At 35.3% G+C, this 24273-nt stretch overlaps 1 protein-coding gene across 3 annotated transcripts in view; it reads left to right on the top strand.

The window, feature by feature from the left end:
* The window catches only part of LOC129241352 (SRSF protein kinase 1), a 28967-nt gene that overhangs the window by 1642 nt on the left and 3052 nt on the right, over positions 1-24273 (top strand). For 2 of the 3 annotated variants that reach the window (XM_054877615.1, XM_054877614.1), the window contains exons 2-7: positions 7902-9024; positions 14373-14594; positions 14663-15114; positions 15175-15557; positions 16140-16496; positions 19785-19874. In XM_054877615.1, coding sequence (XP_054733590.1) covers positions 7994-9024; positions 14373-14594; positions 14663-15114; positions 15175-15557; positions 16140-16496; positions 19785-19874 — 2535 coding nt within the window. In that variant the 5' untranslated portion in view covers positions 7902-7993. The remainder of the gene's footprint in view (positions 1-7901; positions 9025-14372; positions 14595-14662; positions 15115-15174; positions 15558-16139; positions 16497-19784; positions 19875-24273) is intronic. The other variant, XM_054877616.1, reaches the window with a different exon arrangement.

Here is a 24273-nt window from a genome sequence, read left to right as displayed (position 1 = left end):
ACTTGCACATCCATTATGGATAACGTGGCGAAATTTCATGGCATTTGGTTCAGTAGAAGCTGAGTTACAGCGTCAACCTTTGGTCGATAAATTAATTTTGATTAAAGAGCCAATATTAAATTTGCTTTTACACTCGGGAAAAGGGTATTAAATGATCCAAAGAGGATAAGGTGATGAGTGCTTATCTCGTACCTCAACTCTTGAATGATTTAAACGATTTAAAGGAGGTTTAGAAGTTATAGAAGATAAGATCTGCTGTATACGAAAAACGCGTTGAGGTTGTGCGTGAATTCACACGAAAAAGGGAAAACTTCAAGTGCCAACGTCTTGTTATCTTTGTGCTTATAACCGGCCTCTCTTCCTTCCAACCCAACCTCATGCCCAACTCTCCTCGCGCGCGTTTACTTGAATCGGAAGTGATCTTGAACCAGAATTGATCTTTATGTAAATTATATAATTATAAGTTTTTATAATATAAAAATTATTAGCTTTATTCAACACAACCTAATTATAAAATTATAAGTTTTTTATAATATAAAAATTATTAGCTTTATTCAACACAACCTTTACCACCGGAGTCCTCTGCTAAAAAGAAAGATCCATTTTCAACAGAACTCCCATTTACAAATTCTAATTGGACAATAGTGAGTTTCACACTTTATTACTCATCGCTGTTAATTGCTCTGGTCGCTCTCATAACAGTCGCCTCACGCTTTCATTGTAACTGCAAGTAATGCGTGTGCTGTTCGCTGTTAACTGAACTCGCTTTCACAGCAGTCGACTCACACTTGCATTGCAACTGTAGAAGCGCTGTAAAGTCGTATACTTAAGATGTTCGCTGGTAGGAACACATCAGAGAGCATATCCGTGTATGAAGGTGGCCAGCAGTTATTTCTGCTTAACTTGAATAACCTCGCAAAGTTCGGGTCTATTAAAAGCTTTATAGTGACACATTGGACGATCTGTTGTTTCCTGCTCTTCGTTACACAACTTGCACTAGATAAAATGTACCAGACACAAATTTGACACGGGCTGTATTTCTCTGCCATGAGCTGTAAGAAAAGCTGTGAGTACTTTGACTTCGTGCCGGGTAAGGTTTAGGAGTGGTTTAGGTCTCCTTCCATAATGAAGGCTTGTCTATTACCTTACGCATTCGTCCAGGGATTCTGTCCTTACTTATTCATTCAGAAAATAAAGCTTGATTTCAATTGGAGCAGCAGTACTGGGCTCATCATTAGGAATCATATTGATTCGGCTAAGCTCTTTCAAATATTTTACTTAAAAGAAAAGATTCAGTATAGAAAATCAAACTATAACTGTCTTATAGTTGGAATTGATTCTTCTGAGTGTTTTTTTTATTTCTGGAAATAAACATTCAGTTGACTGAACACCAGGTACGAGGGGTAGTATAGTTGAAAAGCTATAACAGAGGGTGTGAATTCTGTGCATGATTTCCGCACGAAAAGATCGCAGTGGTGAAACATATATAAAGAGAGTTTTTAGGAGATAGATTACCGCTGCTCGTATACAGTGTCCGACACTCAATTAAAAAGTCCATAAATTTAGTTTTGGTAATTACTTTTATGCAATTCAAAGTAAAAAATGTGTGTAAATAATACAAAATTAAGCATCAATTTACTTTTGCTTTAAGAATCAATTACCTTTTGTCTTCACTATGACCTTGAGACGGTCTAGAAACGAATCGCCAGCTAGTCGAATGTGACTTGCAGATATTTTGGCCCACTTGCGGCCAATGACTTTTTTCAAGGCATCCAGACTGGTGAATATTTTAGTTCGCACCTTGCTCTCCAAAATGGGCTAAAGAAATTAATCCATCGAACTCGCGTCCGGTGAATTTGAGAGCCATTGTGTAGACGTTATTAAGGTCGGAACGTTATTTTTTAGCCATTCTTGGTTCACTCGAACTTTGTGAGATGGTGCCGTGTCCTATTGAACGCCCATGGTCTGCCACCGAAATGTTTGTCTGCCCACGGCTTCAAAGCAAGCTCCAGAATACTTTCCCAATAATATTTCGCATTTACCTTGACGCCAAGCTCGATGAAAATGATTGGAGAGCGCCCATCTGCGGTTACAGTGGCCCAAACCATTAACTGTGGCGGGTGCTGCCCCCTGGTGGCCAATCGATGATTCAAATTCTCGTATGAACAGTCGGTCAAATAAACCCTATCGTTTTGGGCGTTTACGAATTGCTCGATTTGATAAATTTTCTCGTCAGAAAACACAAAGTTGCTTCGATTGACCGCTTTCGGCCCTGCGAAGCAACTCCTTCGCTCTCTCAAGTCTGATTTGTTGCTGCTTTAGTGTGGGATCACGCGCCTTTTGGATCTTATAAGGCTCGTCTTTGTGATTTGATTTGATTTTCCAGTATGCGGCGAATGCTACGGTCAGATATTTTCAGTTCTTTTGCCATTTGATTGGCACTTCTTTGGGGCTTTCGCTCAAGTCACTTCTTCACTTTTTGAATCGTTTCAAATGACGTTACAGTCTTTTGATGACCATTTCCATGACGTATCGCGATACTGCCAGTATCACTGTAACGAGTAATGGTGCGATAAACAAACACTATATTTACTTTACTCGAGCTCACGAACAATCGCTGGTTGTGATTTCCCAACCAAATATAATGCAATCTCACTTTTAAGTTTGAAATCCATTACGGATTTTCTTTTTGCTTCCGCGCGTTTGTGAACAATACTCTGGACTGGTCATTTGCCAACTAATAGACAGCTGATGCCCGTGAAATTTGTGACTAACTTGTCACGCATGTGGCTTTAACTGCTACTAATGAATAAAGTGGGCTCTGTGGATGAAAAGTACTTTCAGTACACTCAAAATGTGACACTCTTCTATTCAAATATGTGACCTTTTGACCTTTATAGAGGATATACAAGTATATTTATGTAGGTGTCAAATTTTTCAATCTTTCACCACCGCACAGTGTGACTTTTTTCACTTTTAGGATGCCAAAATTAATAACAGCCAAACCAATGGAGCAATTCATTTCAAATTTTGCAGTGTGGTTGCAGATACCTAAATCTGATTTGAGAATAAAAATGGGCGTGATACGCCCACTTTTTCTCCTTGCCCACATATAAGGTAAAATTTCACATAATCATATTTTCTACTTTAAAAGCATTTTCCAGTGCCAATTTAAATACAAATTGTTTAGATTTCTTAACTTTAGCTTAGAGGCTTATGACTAATATTTAAAAGATTTTATTCAGCCCCTGGGTACCTTTTTATACTACATTATACTGCTCAATGAAGGAGATAATCAGAAATTGTTTCAATGATAAATATGTCACTAATCTTTATTTTATTAATAGTAAGCCAATAAACAATTTCTAAAGATTAAACATAACAAAACATAAACACCTATTCGAAAGCAATTATTCATAATACTTCTTCCAGCAATGCAATTACATCTTGAGGCAAAGTTCCGCGCTTGGTTTTCGATGGCTTACGTAAGCTGCAAATGTAGGGATCGGATGATATTAGAAGCCTGTGCAATAAATCCTCATTGGTTTGAGTTCGTGAACTTTTCATTGTATACCATTCGCGAACATCTTTATTTCTCGATTCTTGCGCTTCTTCGGAAAGCTTACCAATAAGAACCATGCATGACGATATTATATGTCTTGAATGGAACAGTATTTTATGCAGACTGGCTGGCATATTGTACCACTCGTATTCCCTCAAATGAAGATCGCGTGTGTCTCTCACGTATACCTCAAAGGCCTCAGCATTTATCTGAAATTCACACCCTAAGCAAGACAATATGGTGAAAAGCCTTTTTAAGAGGCATAAGTTAATGCCTGTAATATCTGCAGTAACTTCTGCATTACTAATTAAAAAAACGTCGTGCTGTGTTTCCGTCATTTGTATTGCCAGATTTTTCTTTTGGCATATCAATTAAAAGCCCAGTTTCGTTTCTAATTCTTCTTTGAATGCTTTCCTTCCTCTGTTTCAGTTTTTCCTTATTTTCGGCGCCTCTTACACACCACGTCCTTAGTTCCAACCGATATGCAATGTGCAACATACACTCCATGCACCGTATCCATGAGTGAAGTGGTGAAATGCCGAATCTTAGCGACAAAGCGCTAAAATTATTCATATCCTTCGCTGAAGCACCACATATATAACACGCTTGAGATGAGGTATATGCTGAAAGTGCATTACATACTTTATCGTCAATCATACGCAAAATTAGTGTACTAGTAACTTTAAAGTTTAAATTTTCCATCTTAATTATTGTAGGAAGAAGATTAGAAATTTGGTCTTCCACAATCTTTACTTCTCTCACAATAGCATCTCGCGTTTCTTTTTCAAACCAAAATTTAATGGGGCGGCAATATCTGGTTGATGATGGAACAGGGTTCCTCCATATAACAACTCTACGTTCATTAACTAGAGTATACATTTGGAGAAGTACGAGTGAAACAGAAAACATGCTGCTATCAGATTGATTTTCTTCGCTGAACTTTTGCTTATACCGTTTTTGCTCCGAGCCATCGCAACCCCATTTGAAAGTCACGAAAACTTCTTGAATACTGGGAATCGACAGCAGTACTTCTTTTTGTGCGTTACACAACCTTTTTATATTATGATCAATAAGCGCTTGCAACTCAATTTCGGCATACGTTTCGGTTACTGTGATTTTTTCTGGGTAACATAAAGCTTTGGACTTTTTATGCAGTTATACGACGGATATAATTTGGGATTTATTTCTGCTGTATGCTGTCTATGCATATTATAGTCATGTGTTGAATCATTTGCATCTATTATCAGCGCAAGTGCTTGGTCTGGCGATAAACTTTTATTGCGCTCCTTCAAAAGTCGAAACTTTTTCAACACAGTACCTCTTGACGGTGAAGACAAACACAGCTCTTTAAACAATATTGCGGAATTTCTCTTACCGTTTGATCTAAGTCCCATTTCTGCCGTCATTAACACTTGTTCGCTATTTGATACTGCTAAAAGACTCTTTGCTTTTCTTTTCTTTGTGCGAAGAGAAGAATCGGAAAACGCCACATGTGCTCTACCTACATTGGATCTAATAGAGGATGAAGTTGATGGCCCAACATCAAGACGGTATTTTCCAAAGTCTTCACTCTTGGAAAACCAACTATAATTACGGGCTAGAACACGGGCCTTAACTCGGCAAGACCCCTCCCACTTCGAAGAAAATCGGTAACACAGTTTTTTTATACGCTCTCCTAGCTTTTTAGTATCCACGTCTCTTCCGATCACCGCAAAAATTTTCTCTAACACCGCATCACGACGCGTTTCTTTTGAGCTCGTCAGCCAAATTTCAAAAAGTTCTTTCCGAGGAATCGCCATGAAAACTTCTTTTAAAGCTGTGGTAGCAAATTGTAGCAAAATTTTATTCCAGTATCTGATACACAGAGTCCTAAAGGTCGTTTCGCTGTTAAAGAATGGACGGAACTCGATGGACCAATATAAGTTTTTCTCAGTAAAATATCAAAAATAATATTAAGCTATGGCTGTTTTAGTGATATTTTACGGAGCGGATTTGTATCGATAGTAAAAACTTTATAATCCTCTTACTTACCCTTAAGTACAAAATTGTTGAAATTTAATCAGCAAATACTCAATTTAATGAAATTGATACTTATTCGCATTATATCGTTTGACAAACTTCACAGCGATGTTCGGATAATAAATAAAAATTATTCAATTGACGCACTGGCTTGTCTTTGTAAACGGTTATCTTTCTTAAAACTTTTGTTTTGATAAATTTTGAGTACACTGTCGTAAAATTTGGTCATTTTGCACAACATACCGAAAGAAAATCATTTTCGCAGAACTTTTTTTTTTTTAATTTTGGCATCCCAAAACGATAAAAAGTCACAGTGTGCACCGTCTAAGATATTATAATAAAAACTTGGTTTTCCAACTGTTCGACAAATTTTTTACAAACACAATTTTTATAATTCTTCTTCTTGATTGGCGCGATAACCGCTTACGCGATTTTGACCGAGTTTAACAAAGCGCGCCAGTCGTTTCTTTCTCGTGCTAACCGGCGCCAGTTGGACACACCAAGTGAAGCCAAGTCCTTCTTTACCTGATATTTCCAACGCAGAGGAGGCCTTCTTCTGCCTCTACTACCACCAGCTGGTACCGCATGGAATACTTTCAGAGCCGGAGCGTTTGTATCCATTCGGACGCCATGACCCATCGTTCCATCCCCTGCAATATTCGCCGTTGCCAACATGCAAAGGTCCAAAAATCTTACGCAGAATCTTTCTCTCAAATACTCAAAGCGTCGCTTCTTCGGATGTTGTCATCGTCCACGCTTCTGCCCCATACGTTAGGACGGGCATGATGAGAGCCTTGTAGAGTGTTAGTTTTCTTCGTCGAGAGACGATTTTACTACTCAATTGCCTACTCAGTCCAAAGTACCATTTGTTGGTAAAAATTTCAATAATTCAGTAAAAAAAATATCCTTCTTCCAAAATTGTAATTGTTCTTTTAAGTCGTTATCTGTCACTTCCGTTGGTTAATGTTACGAAATCTGGATTTGTTTGAAGTTGAAAATGCCGAAAATTTCAATAGAAAAGTAATCGTTCCGCTGATAGTTGATTCTACGTTACCGCCACTCTGTTTCCACTGACAGATCCATTATGGAATCTCGAGGGGGTTTTCTCTATATCAGCCAATATTTCAGTCTCCTTTAAACTGCCGGAAAGAAGCAGCGTTTTTCAAGGAGAGGTATTCGGGATCCTGAGGGCATGCAAAATACTTAGGGATCGCTGTTGGGAGGGAAACATTCATATTTTTTCTGATAGTCAAGCTGCGATCAAGGCCCTGTCGTCACCGTATTGCAGCTCTCTTCGAGTAAACTTCTGTAAAAAGGAAACATCTCGGTAATTGATTCTTAAACATCTCGAACATGCCGGAAACAACTCCCTTATCTGAGTTCCCGGTCACAGGAATATAGAAGGAAATGAAATTGCCGATGAGCTTGCTAGGAAGGGGTCGACAGAGGTTTCAGTTGTCCTCTGCTCAGACATCGGTGTCCCCTTGACCGTTGTTAAAGGGAAGCTGCACAATTTCTTTCTAAAAAAGGCGCAAGAAAGTTGGAGGTCTGTCTCATCGTGTGCTATTTCGAAAACACTATGGCCTCAATACGGAAGAAACAGGACGCTTAAGGTGATGAGAATTCCCTGCCATTCAATTTCCAAACTCATTGCGGTGTTCACTGGTCACTGGGTGTCCGGTACTCATGTGAAGAAGCTTGGAATTCCGTACAACCCCTATTGCAGAATCTATGGGGATCCTGCGGAGAAAGATACTGTTGAGCAAATTCTCTGCAAATGTCCGGCTCTGACGGCTAGGCGCTTGAGATTCCTTAGCGTGCGCTCTGGGGATGGATTGAGAAAATTCTCCAGCCTAGATACCTTTTCTCTCCTCCATTACATCAACATCACTGGATGGCTGTAAATGATTTTCTGTTTCCCAAATTTTTTCGTAGGTAGTGCACAGTATGGTATCAAAACGGCACGTAAGTGCCACTTGAAGTGTACCTGGGTGCTCTTGCCATCTATCCCACTTACCTACCTACATACCGCCACAAATCGGACCTATGTATATTCGGTCGAGGACTGCTCCACTTCAGCAGTATTCGTAAAATAATTACAGGGACTGTTTTATGATGCTACAACAATAACAATAAAAATAAGCAAGTAGACACGGTAGTTGAGATTGAAGTTATTTGACGATATCTCGTAGTCATAATTTTTTGTTTTTGTTTTAGTATTCAAATGTAAATAATGAAGCGCAACTAAAACTAATTTCTTGTTCCACTGTACTCACCTTTTATAGCCTAAAATAATCACAGATCAAATATTATCTAACAGAATCAACTAAATTATCGATCGAAAATACTGTGAAAAGTTAAGTGAAAAGTGTAATAGCGGAAAAGTAAAAAAAAAAAAAAAAACGAATCAAAATGTACGACATTCAAACGACGCTGCATAAAATTGCTTTAACCCTCCAACAACAGCTCAATGCTCTCACCACCAGCAACGAAGTCGCCTCTCACAGTACGTGTGAACGGGCAGAATTCTACAATTTCCCCACACCAACACAGGCGCAGGATATTTGTCAATCAACAGACGCACCCAACTGGAAACAGCTACACGCTCTTTATACGCGTTACTACACACTCCTTATGCACCACATGTGGCCCACTTTGCTGGTCGCACTGCATCAATGCCACGATGTCTATCAGATAACCCAGCAATACTACACCGAATACAGCACACGTTTGGCTCAATGGTCCACACTGCTCGCCAGTGATCAGTTATTTATGTTCGCAATCAAATTTTGCCTGCTATTGCTCTTCCTCTTTCTCATGCATTGGATTAAATCAGCGAAAGCGCCCGCAACTCCCACGGCAGCAGCAGCAGCATCGACGGTGGCAGCGATGCCGGCAATCAATTTACCGCTAATCGTTACCGACGATCGCATTGAAGTATTGGAAGTGAGCGCTGCGAGTGACATGCTGTGCTCAGTCGATGCGCCCAGATCACCGGCGACATCTATTACGCCCACCGTGACGCGTGAATTGGTTTGTGATTTCAATTTCGTTTCGCCGTCAGAGTTGCGCGCTGCACTCGAGGCCGCCAATCAGCGGATGCTTGAGATAGAGGAAAAGCGTCGCCGCAAACGTATAACCAAAAAACGGAAATGCGTTTCGGCGGGTCCGATATTGATTGCGATACGATCGAAGAAGACACATAAGCATAAAAAAAGACAAGAGCAGTTGGAATTGAAGCAGCAGCAACTATTGCATCAACAACAATTGGAATTGTTAACACCAACAAATGTATCACCTGTACGTTCCACATATCTGTCATCGCCAACAGAAGATGAGAACTTTTTGCCAGTGCGCATGAAGCCGTTGGCAGTGGGTGGAGCAGCTTACGAAATCGAGGTGGACGCGGAAACAGAAGCAGAAATTGTATCTTTGATGTGTGTGTGTGTGTAATTATTTTTGTGAGATTGCTTTCAAATTGATCGCCATTAGAGAGTAGTGCTTGGCCATTTATTTATTTATCGCAAATAATTTTATAAATAGCTTCATGGAAGAACGAAATCGTTGAATTTTTTCCTCCACACCGGAAGTATTATCCACCTGATGTTTCATGAATTAATTACTCTCCATTATTTAGACTTATAATTACTCCATTTCATTGAAGATCACTGTTTATTTAGCGACATTTTTGTGCTCTAACAAAGCCAGAACGCACAATATGTTTGTATGGTTTGATATTCTTCTGATGTTGGATCACTTCTTCCTCATCTACTTTGCAATTGACTAAGTGATTTAAAGCCACCACAACCAGCCTTATTTATATGACCTTTCCAATGCAGTCGATGACTCCTTTGCCGGTACCCTCAGATAGTGTAGCCGATTTCTTATTGAAGGCTTCATAAAGCGAGAATATCCCATTCATCCAACGTCATCAGAGCCGCATCAAATGATGTTGCCTCCGTTGAAGTTTCAGCGTGGGCTCAGTAAAAATAAATTCTTAGCTTTTGAGCACTTTACTGCTCCAGTTCGTACTCCTGATAAAATTGTAATAAGGTAGAATAGCTGAGAAGCGTTTTTAGCATTTTGACCTTTGCAAACCATCTAAATAGTTGCTGCACAAAAACATTTAAATTTGTTACATAATAAAAAAATTTTATATCGAATAAAAAATTTTATAAAAATAAACATAAAAAAATTTGAAAAATCTCTAAACAAAATTTAGGTTTTTCAGTAAACTATTGAATTTTTCAATCAAAATAAATCAAAATTTAAAAATCTAAAATTTTATAAAATTATAAAAATAAAAAAAATGTTTACAATATTTTTTAGAATTTTTACAATTTTTATAAAAATAAAATAAAAAAAAATTTTGAAAAATAAAACAAGAAAAAATTGTTCAGTAAAATAATTCAACTTTTCAATCAAAATAAATAAAAATTTTTAAATTTAAAATTTTATAAAATTATGAAAAAAAATTTACAACCTTTTTTAGAATTTTTAAAGATCTAAAAAAAACTTTTTAAAAATGAAATAAAAAAAGAAGTCTATAAAAAAATTTTAGATTTTTCAGTAAAATTATGGAATTTCCCATAAATAAAAAAAATGTTTACAAATTTTACACAAGTTTTTTGTTTTATTTTTAATTTTAAAACAAAATTAAAAAAAAAATTTTAAATAAAAAAAAAAAATTTTGAAAAATCTATAAACATTTTTTTAAGATTTTTCAATAGAATTATTGAATTTTTCAATCAAAATAAATACAAATTTAAAAATCTAAAATTTTATAAAATTATACAAGTAAAAAAAATTGTGACACCTTTTTTAGGATTTTTTAAAAAGGTAGAAAAAAAAATCTAAAAATCTAAAATTTTATAAAATTATAAAAATAAAACAAGTTTTTTACAATCTTTTTTAGAATTTTTAAAACTCTAAAACAAATGTATAAAAATAGAATAAAAAAAGTTTGGAAAATATATAAAAAAATTTGATTTTTCAGTAAAATAATTGAATTTTCAATCAAAATAAAAAATATTTAAAAATCTAAAATTTTATAAAATATAAAAATAAAAGAAATGTTTATAATCTTTTTTAAATTTTTAAAAATCTAAAAAAAAATTTTTATAAATGAAATCAAAAAATTTGGAAAATCTATAAAAAAATGTTTAGATTTTTGAATAGAATTATTGAATTTTTCAATCAAAATAAATAAAAACTTAAACATCTAAAATTTTATAAAATTATAAAAATAAAAAAAAATGTTTAGATTTTTGAATAGAATTATTGAATTTTTCAATCAAAATAAATAAAAACTTAAAAATCTAAAATTTTATAAAATTATAAAAATAAAAAAAATGTTTAGATTTTTGAATAGAGTTATTGAATTTTTCAATCAAAATAAATGAAAACTTTAAAATCTAAAATTTTAATTATAAAATTATAAAAATAAAAAAAAATGTTTAAAATATTTTTTAGAATTTCTAAAAATGTAAAAACATTTGTGTAAAAATAAAATAAACAAAGTTTTGAAAAATCTAAAAATAGCAAAAATACAAATTTATAGAATTTTCAATAAAATAATTGAACTTTTCAATCAAACCAAATTAAAATTTAAAAATCTAAGATTTTATAAAATTATAAAAATAAAAAAAAATTTTCAGATTTTTCAATTTTTTTATTATGTAACAAATTTTAATTTTTTGTGCATAAACTAGAAATGTTTATTTTGTTTTATTATTGCATCGCTCACAATATTATTCAATTATTAATACAGTTTTATCTTGTCCATATTATTGTTGTGTTGCAAATGGAGGGTCCTATACTTTTATATCACCTCCAGGCGCCATATGATGTTTTGGAAAACATTGGCTTTCTGGAAGAAGTGCATTACCATGGTCTGCTCTGGAAGTTGACCCTATTAGAAATACCTTTGCCCACGATTTGATATTTCGTGTCCCAACGGCCATGGATTCCGGAATGCACCGAATGGTAGTCCCGACCAAACCCAGTCGGTAACCAAAGTGAATATGGATACATGCGATATTTGAGCGCAAAACTAATTAGATTTTATTTTGAAAAAAATTTCATGGCATAACCTGTCTTCTACGCATATCGTATACGTGAACAACTCGACGGATGAGACCGTCAGAAGCATTAAGTTCGCAAGCAAGGAATCTCATTGATTTTGAAGGGTTCTCGTCGATGATCGCTTACACTTGTTGAATAAACTCTGTAGATCGGACTGTGTCAGTACGCTCCTTGTGGTTTTTTACGTTTTGCAACAGATTCTTCGAATTCATGGCGAGGCTTGTGAAGGAATAAATCGTCGACGACAAGTGCATCTCTCTTTATTTCTTGAGTTAAATTGTAGTCCTCTCTGTCTTATCTTGTTGTTGTTGAGGTGGTTGAACATTTCTGAGCTGAAAATGCTCCTAATTAGTGACCAGCACCGTTTTATTACCACTATCTCGTGTGAAGATGATGTTTTTTTTTTTTTTTGTTTCCAAGTCAGATCCATTTAGTGAGGTCCAAGTATAGCAGCAAATCCTTTATCTCTATGTCTGAGATTTCTTTAATTTGCTGTAAGAAAGGCTTACCGAAGGATCGGAGTCGTGTCCTGGCTAGTCCCGGACATTCACATAAATAGTGGAAGAGACTTTCCTTCGCCCCTTCCGCTTGACAGCTTCTACAGATAGGATTGAAGGGTAGATTGAGTCTAGCTGCATGATCCCCTACTTTCCAATGTCCTGTAAGGGTTGCAGTGATACGTGAAATGTTTGGCCGAGAATATCCTAGCAGGTAATTCGTCCTTTGGATTTTGTATGACGGCCATGTGTTTTTTGTTGTAATACATGTAGGTCTTATCTTAAGAAGAGCAAAAAGAAAAATAATGATTCCGGGCAGTTATAGCCACATATTTGCATGTACTAAAATACCGTACGCACCCTGTATATGCCTGATTTTGTATTTGTTGGGTCTAAAAGCGCGAAATTTTATACAAAATACTACAAAGACGTATGACTGCTGAAATAATAGATGGAAAAATAATTGTTTTAATCAAAACCAGCCCAAATTCTTAAATTAAAAAAAAAATTGCTAATTTTTTCTTACACAATTTTAAAATAAATTACAATTAGAAAAGTTGTTGTTGTACATGGCGCCTCTTTAAATCAAGAATATTGATTAAAATAACGTACAAAACTATAAAATAATAATAATTTCCTAACGTTTTGAACTAAGTACCAGCCCAGCTTCCCTCTGAATCAATCAAAATATTCAAAACTTATTTGTCGACGTAAAAAAGAGCAATGCAAAGCTTTAATGGATAATTTGGTGTCTTTTGATGTCAAAATCAGAGTTGGCGCATTGAACTAGAAAACCAGAAACGAAAAGTGTTTTTTGCACAAACTGTATAATCGAAGGTTCTATGCCTCTGGCGGCTCCGTATTTCGTCAGTGTGTAACTTGCTCCAGAATATTCGATATATTGAAATATATTCTCTTTTAATTTTGTTTACGACAGTCTTGTTCTTACAACAGTTTCCTCCAGCGCTTGATCTCGAAGAGGATAAGACGTTTTTTAATAGGCAACCACGCTAGAAGGTACTTTGATTTCTCTAGAAGCTGTCTTAACACAGAAGAAAAGAAAACAGTCAGACACCTTTTATGTGAGTGTGAAAGCTTAGCTGTAAAGAGGCTCCGCACTCTTGATACTGATGTAGCGGACATAGCACATCTTAAACTAACGAAGCTTTGCTCGTTTATTACAGCTACCGGATGGTTTAAAAAGGAGCCCACAGGGTAAGGATAAATTCCAGTGGTATCACAATGGACCTACAAAAGGTCTAAGTGTGTTATTGCGACAGCCACTCTACCTACCTACCTTCCTCCAATTTTAAACCTTTATGGTAAAAAAAAAATTAAAAAAAATAATGTTTTTGTTTCGACAATTTGCGCGAGTAACAACGCCTGGGGTATTACATCCAAGCAAATTTAGGCTTGACAGATATTGCCTGTGCAATTGCCACTGACTGAGCTTCTGCAGCGTTAACTTTTTGTTTTTCGAAACAGTTTTCCGGTGTGTGACCTTTCGGCGTTTTTTCATGTTTATCGTTCCCGCTAATTAAAAAAAAAAAAATATTTTCCTTGTTCACTCCTCTCGGGAGTATAAGGGCCTTGACAAGACCCTTCCATCGTACACGGTTCTGTGCTGTTGTTTTTGCACGGTCCCATGTAATGTGGGCATCTGCTAGTTCGCGCAGCATCGACCTTCTCCAAGTGTTTTTTTTGGTCGACCGCGACTTTTGCTCCCTTGCGGGTACCAGTCCAGTGCTATTCTCCTGCTGCTATCTGGTGGTTTTCTCAATGTGTGACCTTTCTGCGTTTGATTTGCCTAAGGATGGGTTCCTCGTTCGTAAATATCCACAGTGCGTCGTTACTGTTGGTGTTTGGCCAGAATATTCTGCAGATGATGTGGAGGCTGTATACAAGGATCGCGCAGATGGTTGAGGTTAAAAAATTTAACAAATATAAACACTTTTTAAAAAATATAAACGGATCCACTTTTATTCAAAAATACGACACTACTATCTCTTTTCTAATGCTGAAGGCTGTTACTAAGAGCGAAAAATTCTTCAATTCCTCGCAGTATTTTCATTTCTTCAAAAATATTTTTCCCCAATTTCCAAGCACTACTCGCCTAGCGGATCACGTTAAACCGCTCATTCCTCTTGCAAAAATTCATATCAAAAGTATTTCGTATAATTCAATTGTTTCTATTTGTGCACATTTTGTAGTTCCGAGCCTCGTGGCACAATGAGCACCACTGAAGAGATTTATCCTGATTCACCGGATAGCAGCCTGTATGGTTCGGATGAGGAGCAAGAGGATCCATCGCAATATTGCCGTGGCGGCTATCATCCAGTAATTATAGGCGATATATTTGACAATCGTTTTCGTGTTGTACGTAAACTTGGCTGGGGACACTTTTCCACCGTTTGGCTATGCAGGGATCTCAAGTAAGTGTTGCAAGTTTACAAGAATACCCGCACTTGTATGAATCTCATTGTTTCCAATCCCGCCATAGAGAAGAGAAATACGTCGCCCTGAAGGTGGTGAAGAGTGCACCGCATTATATCGAAACCGCTGCCGATGAGATACGTCTTCTCGAAGCTATACGTGATGCAGATCCGCTCGATGTAAAACGTGAGCGTATCGTACGACTGCTCAATCACTTTACGATACGCGGCGTTAATGGCAAACACTATTGTTTGGTTTTCGAGGCGCTCGGCTGTAGTTTATACAAACTGATCGTGAAGAATAACTACCAGGGCTTAGCCATCGGCCAGGTGCGCAACATTATCAAACAAGTGCTGGAGGGGCTAGATTATTTACATACGAAATGTAGCATTATTCATACGGATATTAAACCAGAGAATATACTGTTGGTGATCGATAATGAGTCGGTGGTGAATCAACAAATTGACGATGAGATTGCAAGCTTACGCGTGAAGGGCGCTGACTTTCCAGATTCATATAGTATGTACAATAAATTCGCTTAATATCGTTTAGTTTTATTAATTTTGATATACTTCACAGTAAGTTCCATCGAGAAGCAGGCGAAGAGTCTAAGTAAATGGCCACTGATCGATACAAATGCCTCAACAACAAATAGCACGGGCACAGCTAATAATTCCTCCACATCATCCACACCGTTGCCAACTACAGCTGTGGCTGCACTCTCAATGACCGGTGCAACAATAACGGCACTTAACAAGGATGATACGAATTCAACATTAAATACAAATACAACTACATCATCGCTAGCATCTAAATATTCATCCAGTTTGATAGGCGAAAATGATGGTGTAGGTGGCGGTCGTACAGGTACGGATAGTCCTTCAATAGGCGGCGGTTCGACATATGCGACAACGGGCAATATGAATAATCGTTATCGAGCCGAGAAGAAAATCACTGCCAAGGTAAGTTGTACTACCTACCGGCTTGCTACTAACTAAAATTTACCTAGTCACGCGACACTTATTGCCAAATAAGACAAAAAAGCAATTAAATATTATATATGCATCTACGATATATCCAATCCATTTTGTTTTAAGAACGCCTGCATGTTTAGTTGCGCTTAAAAACAAAAAAAAAAAAAGACAAAACATCTCCTATCAATAAATCATCATCACTCATTTCCCATATTTCTTTAAATTGTCTGTTTATTTGTTATTTCTTAATATTTTTACGCCTCACCAATGCACCTGCGCCCCGCCATGCCTTTCACAATCAACCAAATACTCATGCATTGCCTCTCGAACTAAATTGCCATAACTTCTCTCACTGAACGCGCTTCCCCATGCACATTTACGCACAAACTTTCAATCACGCCCCTCTAATTGCTGTAGTTATTGTTATTTGTCACTTACCTCAAATTCACTCACTAACCACTCACCACTCACAATCCGCCACCAGCACTCACCACAGCAATCACCTGCAATCGTTTATGTCCAATTCGTTTGTTCCTTTTTTTCTTTTCGTTTTTCATATATTTATTTCAGTCGGTCGATGGTGACGGCAATATTGGTGACACAACAACCACTAGAACAACAACAACAACAACAACAACTACCACCGAAGCGATCAATGGCATCGAAATATTAAGTTTATTAAGTACAAAAAGCGAAAATCTCGACGTGAATAATGCGTCATCTCAAATTACTCAAAATACCCAAGCACAAGCACCACAACAACAACAAAAACACCAACAACATTTAATATCACCCACATCACAAGCACTTTCACTAGCTTTACCAACACAAGCACAATCACCATCAATACAAAAGCAACAACAACAATCAACATCACAAAATAACAACGAAGATGTTAAAAATAGCAAAAATGCCGATACCGAAAAGGTAACTTCTCTCTCTCTCTCTCAAGTTGTGCCTATGTATGTATGTATGTACAACTTGCATACCATGCATTTAGTAAATTGTACTTACGCTGTTCATTTATAGTTTTGTGCTGGAAAAAATCTACTCTTAATATAACTTTTTTTGTAGTATCTACATTTATAGCATTTGGAGCACTTGATTTGCCACTTCTACAAAAATCCTAAGTAAATGTGTTAGTTTGTGCTACTACGTACCTTTACCTTCCTGTCTGTAGTAGCCTTTTAATTCGATCGGTTCTCTGTTAGATTTTGAAGAGAATGCATTGATGAAATTTTCCTATATGGCATTTTTATGATTTAGTTTTTAATAATATTTAATGATACTCAGTGGTTTTTGCGCAAGTTTCTATCAGTATTTAGAATAAATGTATTGAATGCTTGATTTTGCAACAGCTGTTTTTAACTGATTTTCGAGAAATTGATTTGTACAAAAAATATTTAAGGTTAGATAAAAACCTAATCCTCTGCTTATTAACTAAACAAGCATTGTCATTTATTTTATACATTAGATTTCAAATATAAAGCTTTAAAATATTTTTTTAATACCTGCTAAAACCAAAACCACACTATGACCGCTTCATTATTATAAACTAAGCGTAGATCACACTTTATGCTATTGTTATATACTTATACAACTGTAATCTGATAGAAAACATACTTTGTTTATAAATTTTATGGACTTAATTTACTCTCCCAAATCTTTTTTGGCCCCCGTCACAGCAATCCCCTCCGAAAAAATATAAGTACATTTGTGACTACGTCTTTTTCCCCCTTCTCGAAGCAATTGATACACTTTTCCTCAGGAATCTCTCTTGAATCATGTTACCACGATTTGTTGTTATTTGCCGTGTATTCAAACCACTGGCACTTGTCACTCGCAGTGCTAATGAAAACCCTTTTTCTTATAGGCTATTTCTACCGAGTCTTAGCTGCAGTTAAAGTTTGATAGTGTTAAAATAAATTTGATGGTGTTAAAATAAATACACCAGTGACATGGTGAAAAGATTTTTAGAGGTGTAGTACCTAGCAGACCGTTATTCGGCTCTGAGCGAATTTGACAGATATGCCGACGTCATTCGTTTTGTGTTTCACTAAGCTAAAGCTAAATTTGGTGAAACACAAAACGAATGACGTAGAATCCAAAGTTTCCCTAAAAAAAAAATTGTTTTTCACCATACCTAATGAGCAAACAGTGATAGGCATATTAAAAATATAAACATTCTTCACTTTTTTTACCTTCATGCGCATCCAATGCCGTAAAAATTTTATTTGTGCGCGAGTTTATTAATTAGGTTTTTTGTGAAAGAAATTTCGTAAAGAAAATATTCTTTTATTTTATTTTTTTTTATCACAAATATACATATTTTGTATTAGATAAAGTAAATAATCTCATTACTATATTTGGAAATTGAAATTGTCAAACAAAATTTAACTTACAAATGACCCTCTTCATGTAAAAATACAGCTGACTCTGTTGTCAGCAAACTTAAATTGTAAACAAAAATTAACTGTTTGAATGAACTCTATTGCAGTGGCAAGGCTTGAGATTTTTAAATTTTAGCCATAGTTAAATTTTTGGTGGAAATATGCTATTAGTTTTTTTTTTCAAGCTTACCACTACAGCAGCACTTTTTATGATGAAGTCCCGTTGATCCAAAAATCACCTTGTAAATTTGAGTGTCGACAAAAAAGATCAAAAAGGAGAAATTAAATATCAACAAAAAAGTTGGCATGTTAAGAAATAGTTAATTATTAATATTAATAAAATATTAAATAATTAATAGAGCAGAGAATTTCATGTTGCTTATTTTACAAAGAGCATCGCATAATTCATTGTTTTGTGAAAATATGGGTTTACCATTAAGGGGGTAGTATGGTTAATTCGGTGTAAAACAAGCATATTTTTCGAAATTTTTTTTGTCGACACAGTTGATTTATTCAAAATTTTAAAATTACTTCATTATAAAGTCATATTTAAAGAATATTGTGTGAAATTTTCATTGATTTTTATGAAGAAATGAGTTGGTGGCAGCGGTGTCCCTCAGAACTCATTACTGGATCAACTAAAATCAAAAAACCAAATTGATTTCATCAGCTAATAAAGTTTCGCAGGTAACAACGTCGAATTTTTTTTTTTTTTTTTTTTAATTTTTTAAAGCGCTTTGAAGTCAAAACACCGATTTTTCATAAAAAAACTTGAAAACTTTGTTGTTTTAAAATATGACAAAATTTAAAAAAAAAAAAACTCAACGTCATTACCTCGTGAATAAAGTAAAGAAACAAAAAAACCAAATTTTGTAAAGAATCGGTGCAGTAGATATGAATCTACAGTGGACACCGACCGTAAAAAAGGCAAGTGTGAGAAAAACGCGTTTAAAGATTTTCGGCAGCGTGAAATCCGGTTGGAGAGGTAGATACTTAATCTCTCAAAATCACTTCAAACTTTCACACAATAATCTTAAGATGTTATAGAATAATTTAAAAAAAAAAAAAAAAAATGAAAAAAAAAATACCATACTACGCCCTTAAAAGTAGCCTTAAAATATTTACGTATGGAATAAAAATCGAAAACATAATTTTTATCTTTAATGTATTTCAGCAATATTTTCAAGTATTGTTAAAGAGATTTTCTTTATTATAATTGATATTGAATACATTAAACAACTTTTTAGACATTTTTAGCAAGTCCTAATTTAAAATATTTATTTGCTAATTTCTTTTTACCTGCTTAAATACATTTTTTTTGTCTTTGTTTTTTTAAACCCTGCCTAGCACTACTCCGCATTCCATTTCCGAACCGAATTTTCTCCTGTCATAAAATCCCTGTAAACACTAATGCATGCTTTTTGCAAAAATAAAGTTTCGAAAATTTTTAAAAATTTTCAGTCGAACTTTGGACTATGAACTTAAAGCAAAAATTTTAACTGGATTTAATGTAAACTTTATTTTTAGCACAGAGCTGCGTATTTGATTACAAATATTTATATAGCAAATGAGTGCGTAATATTTATTAAAAACAGTTTTAAATGTGTTCAGCTGTGTTGTCAACTTAGTTATTCATCTTTTTTTTACTTTCATAGCATTTACTGTATTTTAATATATTTTTCTGCACCGTTTGTATTTTTCTTTTGTTTTTTTTTTTTTTTTTGTTTTGTTAAAGTTCCAAGCGACTATCTAATTGAGATTTTGTTTTCTGATTCCTATATACTCGTACGATTTGAAACTTACTAAACTGGCTTTCATTCCACAGACCCAGTCCTACACGAATGCCATACAAGCGTTGATCAACAATACGAATGTGCGCGTTAAAATTGCTGATTTGGGAAATGCCTGTTATGATGTAAGTTCTAAACACTTGAAAATCAATATAACCAGCAAAAGAAAGTTGACTTTAAGCGGGTAATGCAGAGTAGTACCAAGGGAGCAACAGCCACGGGTTAGATTAATCACGGGGTAATAAACTCTAAGGCCAGTATATCTTTACCGTAGACCTCATCGATGCAGATGCGGAAGTAAAATTCGAATTATAGTGACTTTAAATTGATGTTTTTTTATAATTTTTTTTTTAATTTAATTTAATTTTTATTAATTTTTTCTTTGACAAGTTAAATTCGAATTATAGTGACTTAATATTCCTGTAATTTTTTTAAATTTTTTTTCACTTTTGTTTAACTTTGTTTTATTTATTTATTTTATTTTTTTTTTTTTTTTTTGACAGAAATTAAACTCGAATTATAGTGACTTAATATTCCTGTTATATTTTTTCCTTATTTATTTATTTTTCTTTCATTTTTTTGACAGAAATTAAATTCAAATTATAGTGACTTAGTATTCCTGTTATTTTTTACTTATTTATTTATTTTTATTTTATTTTTATTTAGTTTTTATTTTTTTAATTTATGTGTTTTTTTACAAAAATTAAATTTGAATTATAGTGACATCATATGCCTGTTATTTTTTTACTTACTTATTTATTTTTTTTGGCTTTTATTTTTTTTTTTTTTTGTTTTTTTTTTGCAGAAATTAAATTCAAATTACAGTGACTTAATATTCCTGTTATTTTTTTTTACTTATTTATTTATTTTTTTTATTTATTTATTTATTTTTTTGGCAGAAATTAAATTCAAATTGTAGTGACTTAATATCCCTGTTATTTTTTTTTACTTCTTTATTTATTTATTTATTTTTCTTTTTTTATTTATTTATTTATGTTTTTTTTACAGAAAATAAATTCGAATTATAGTAACTTAGTATTGCTGCTATTTTTTACTTATTTGTTTATTCTTATTTTTTATTTTGTTTTCATTTTTTTAATTTATTTTTATTTTTTTACAAAAAATTAATTCGAATTATAGTGACTTAATATACTTGTTATTTTTTTAGTTATTTTTTTTTTTTTTTGTCTTCTTTTATTATTTTTTTGTTTTTGTCTTTTTTTTATTTTTTTGACAGAAATTAAATTTGCATTATATTTAAAAAATTGTTTACATATTGCAAATGCAGAGCTGCAATGCTGTTTTACATTTCCTCGACTTACTGAAAATAGAGCAGCCAGATTCTCTTCACCTCAAATAATTTCTCAGACTCATTAAATAGTAACGGATGTTTGAAGAGGAGCTCAATTTGTCTCTGCTCTTTTCCCACTTTCCCATCTAAACATCCCTTCTTAGGTCGCAAGTTCAATTAGCATCTTAGTTCTTGGTTTTTTTTTTCAATTATGATCTGCCGGCCTACTCAAATCCAAACCAATCCAATAGGAAAACGATGAGGATGGGAGCTATCAACGGCTAGCGACGCGATTAACGTGCACTCAAAAGGTTCAAAGTTAACAAAATTAGAAACAAAGCTTTTCTCTATTCACGAAACTGTAGATTGAATCATCATAACGTCTATGTAAGCTGTGATGCTTGTTAACGAAAATGCAACCAGTCTGGAAGATAGTTGTTAGTCAAGAGACATATGTCTGGGTGAGTGCGCAGATCTGCAAAGTCGCGAGATCCTTCTAGTCGCGGGTAGATCGGGTGGTGGTGGATGTCCTTACCGAGCATTGTCCGTTAGGTGTCCATGCGCGGAGACTTGGGATCCATTCTGCAGTATGAGGTGAAATCATCTCAGTACCTTCTCCTCAGCTGCCGTGAACACCTAACTTAACCTAAATATAACGCCACAAGAGTGCTTAAGATCTAGACTGTCACACATAGGAATACTGTATCAAGGAGAATAGCGGACTAGATGACCAGACTATGTTCGGAGATGGACATGAATGATAAGAATGACAATGAAATGGAATAATGGAATTTTATGAAAAAATGAAATTTTATGAATACATCAAAGCTGTGATCTATGAGGTAGCTACAAATAAATCTTACTTCGCGCATGCAAAACTGATGAAGTCTACTACTTTCTACTACTACTTTCCAGAAATCTAAAGCTTCGAATATATAAAACCATCATAAGATCTGCACTCACATACGATTGTGAAGTCTGGGTGCTGAAATCAAATGAAGTCCATCAAATAATTTGTTTTAGAAGATTCTCTGAAAGATATATGACTCTGTACGACTACAGATACGTTAAAGCGCAATTCGATGGTACTGTAACATTTTGCGAATGCGCAACGAAACAAATTCACAAGGCCCTAGAGGAAGAGGTCAGCCGAGAAAAAAATGGAGAGATGACATAGAAGAAGACATACGAAGTGTGGCCATATCTGATGTCAAAAGAAAAGCTGTGATGCTATGATATTTTTTTTTGGTGGGTGAGGTAGTGTTCAAAATGCGTTCGCACTTACAGCGAGCGTCGTCTACTGCGTCACCCATCCCAGGACTATATTACTTCGGGAACACCCAGAACGGCATCCATAAAGGACCAATTTTATTCAACCATGTCCGGGTCCACCATATTTGTAGCCAGCTTTCATGCTATAGGCTCGTCTTCTTGTGTCTCTATCTGTGCGGCTTCGCTTTAGTGCACAATATTTTTTTTCCATAGTACGTTCTCGATGTATTTCTTTACCGCATTCCAGCTGTCCTCGCGTTCGAGCATTTTGCTGATTATGTTGCTCGGTGCGATGTCGCCAATCTGCTCCCTCAGAGCTTTTCTTTCCGCGAGCCATCTGTTACAACTAAAAAACGTGTGTTCAGCGTCATCGCTCAGCGCTTCGCAGTATATGCACTTCGAATCGTATCAGTATATGCACCAATACGGTGTAGGTATCTCCAGAAGTATCCGTGGCCCGAGAGGAACTGAGTTAAGAAGTAGTTCACTTCCCCGAAGTTCCTTTGTACCCAATTGTCAATTGATGGAATAAGTTTCGCCGTTCATCTGCCACTCGGTTCAGTGTCCCATCGGCTTTGCAACCGCAGTATGGTTTGGCATCTCCGTTCTGAGTCCCACGCATCCATTCGTTCCCGGACCATGAAGTCGACGAGTGATGCTATGTTAATGGCCTATGATGTAAGAAAAGTGCCCACAGACATTACGGGCCATCTTAGATAAAAGGAGGAACATGTTTGAATTAACGCTCAACAAATATGCAGTAAGACTAATCGAGCAATAGCTTCAAGGGTGGCGTATACTTCTAAGTGCCCACACTCTGCAATAGTTGACACTTTCCAAAAGAAAGTTCAGTCTTCACTTTTTCTCTTGTTGGACCTTAACCGCAGTCTCTCAAAAATCACATTTCCTCCATAGCTCAGCGGAAGAAGCAGAGATAGAATAAGACCACCGGTTAAACAGTGGCGCCCCCTCCTAGTACTTACAGTGGGCTTGAACAACAGATGATGAAAGCACTCGTTGCCGTTTTTGAGGCTTCTGGTGTTCAAAAACTTCAGGATTTGGTCCCTCAAGAAGTGTGCAGCAGGATGGAAAAATACATCAAAAGGACCTGCTGCTATCTAATGTATATCCAATATTTTAGGGCTTTCCAGCTTGGAGACGCTATAAGAGTCTTACTTTTAGTAGGGTAGATGTCGTGACGACCGCCGTAGCCGAATGGTTGGTGCATGACTACCATTCGGAATTCAAAGAGAACGTTGGTTCGAGTCTCGGTGAAACACCAAAATTAAGAAAAACATTTTTCTAACAGCGGTCGCCTCTCGGCAGGCAATGGCAAACCTCCGAGTGTATTTCGGCCATGAAAAAGCTCCTCATAATCTGCCGTTCGGAGTCGGCTTGAAACTGTAGGTCTCTCCATATGTGGAACAACATCAAGACGCACACCACAAATAGGAGAAGGAACTCGGCCAAACACCCAAAAAGGGTGTGCGCTCCAATTATATATGTATATACATGTGGCATGACGCAATGAGTTGATTTATTCATTTTAGCCTCATGGTTCGGGAGTTGTGACTTGTGGCCAGAGGGTTCGCTATTTGTTATGTATATGACTGGAAATTATGTATATGAGATATTTCATAAGCCTGTTAAGAATTTCAAATGTAAGCTAGGCGAATAAAAAAGCATAAAATGCGACTCGTTTAATCCTACCAATGAGAAATTTTAATACATAAAAATGAGGTAATTTTAATACATAAAAATGAGGTAATTTGAATATATAAAAATGAGGTAATTTTAATACATAAAAATGAGGTAATTTGAATATATAAAAATGAGGTAATTTTAATACATAAAAATGAGGTAATTTTAATACATAAAAATGAGGTAATTTGAATATATAAAAATGAGGTAATTTGAATACATAAAAATGAGGTAATTTGAATACATAAAAATGAGGTAAT

The sequence above is a fragment of the Anastrepha obliqua genome, chromosome 3 (assembly GCF_027943255.1).
Source record: "Anastrepha obliqua isolate idAnaObli1 chromosome 3, idAnaObli1_1.0, whole genome shotgun sequence".
Lineage (NCBI taxonomy): Eukaryota > Metazoa > Arthropoda > Insecta > Diptera > Tephritidae > Anastrepha > Anastrepha obliqua.
The sequence above is the reverse complement of the archived record's forward strand: the minus strand, read 5'-3'. Positions and strand labels throughout refer to the sequence as shown.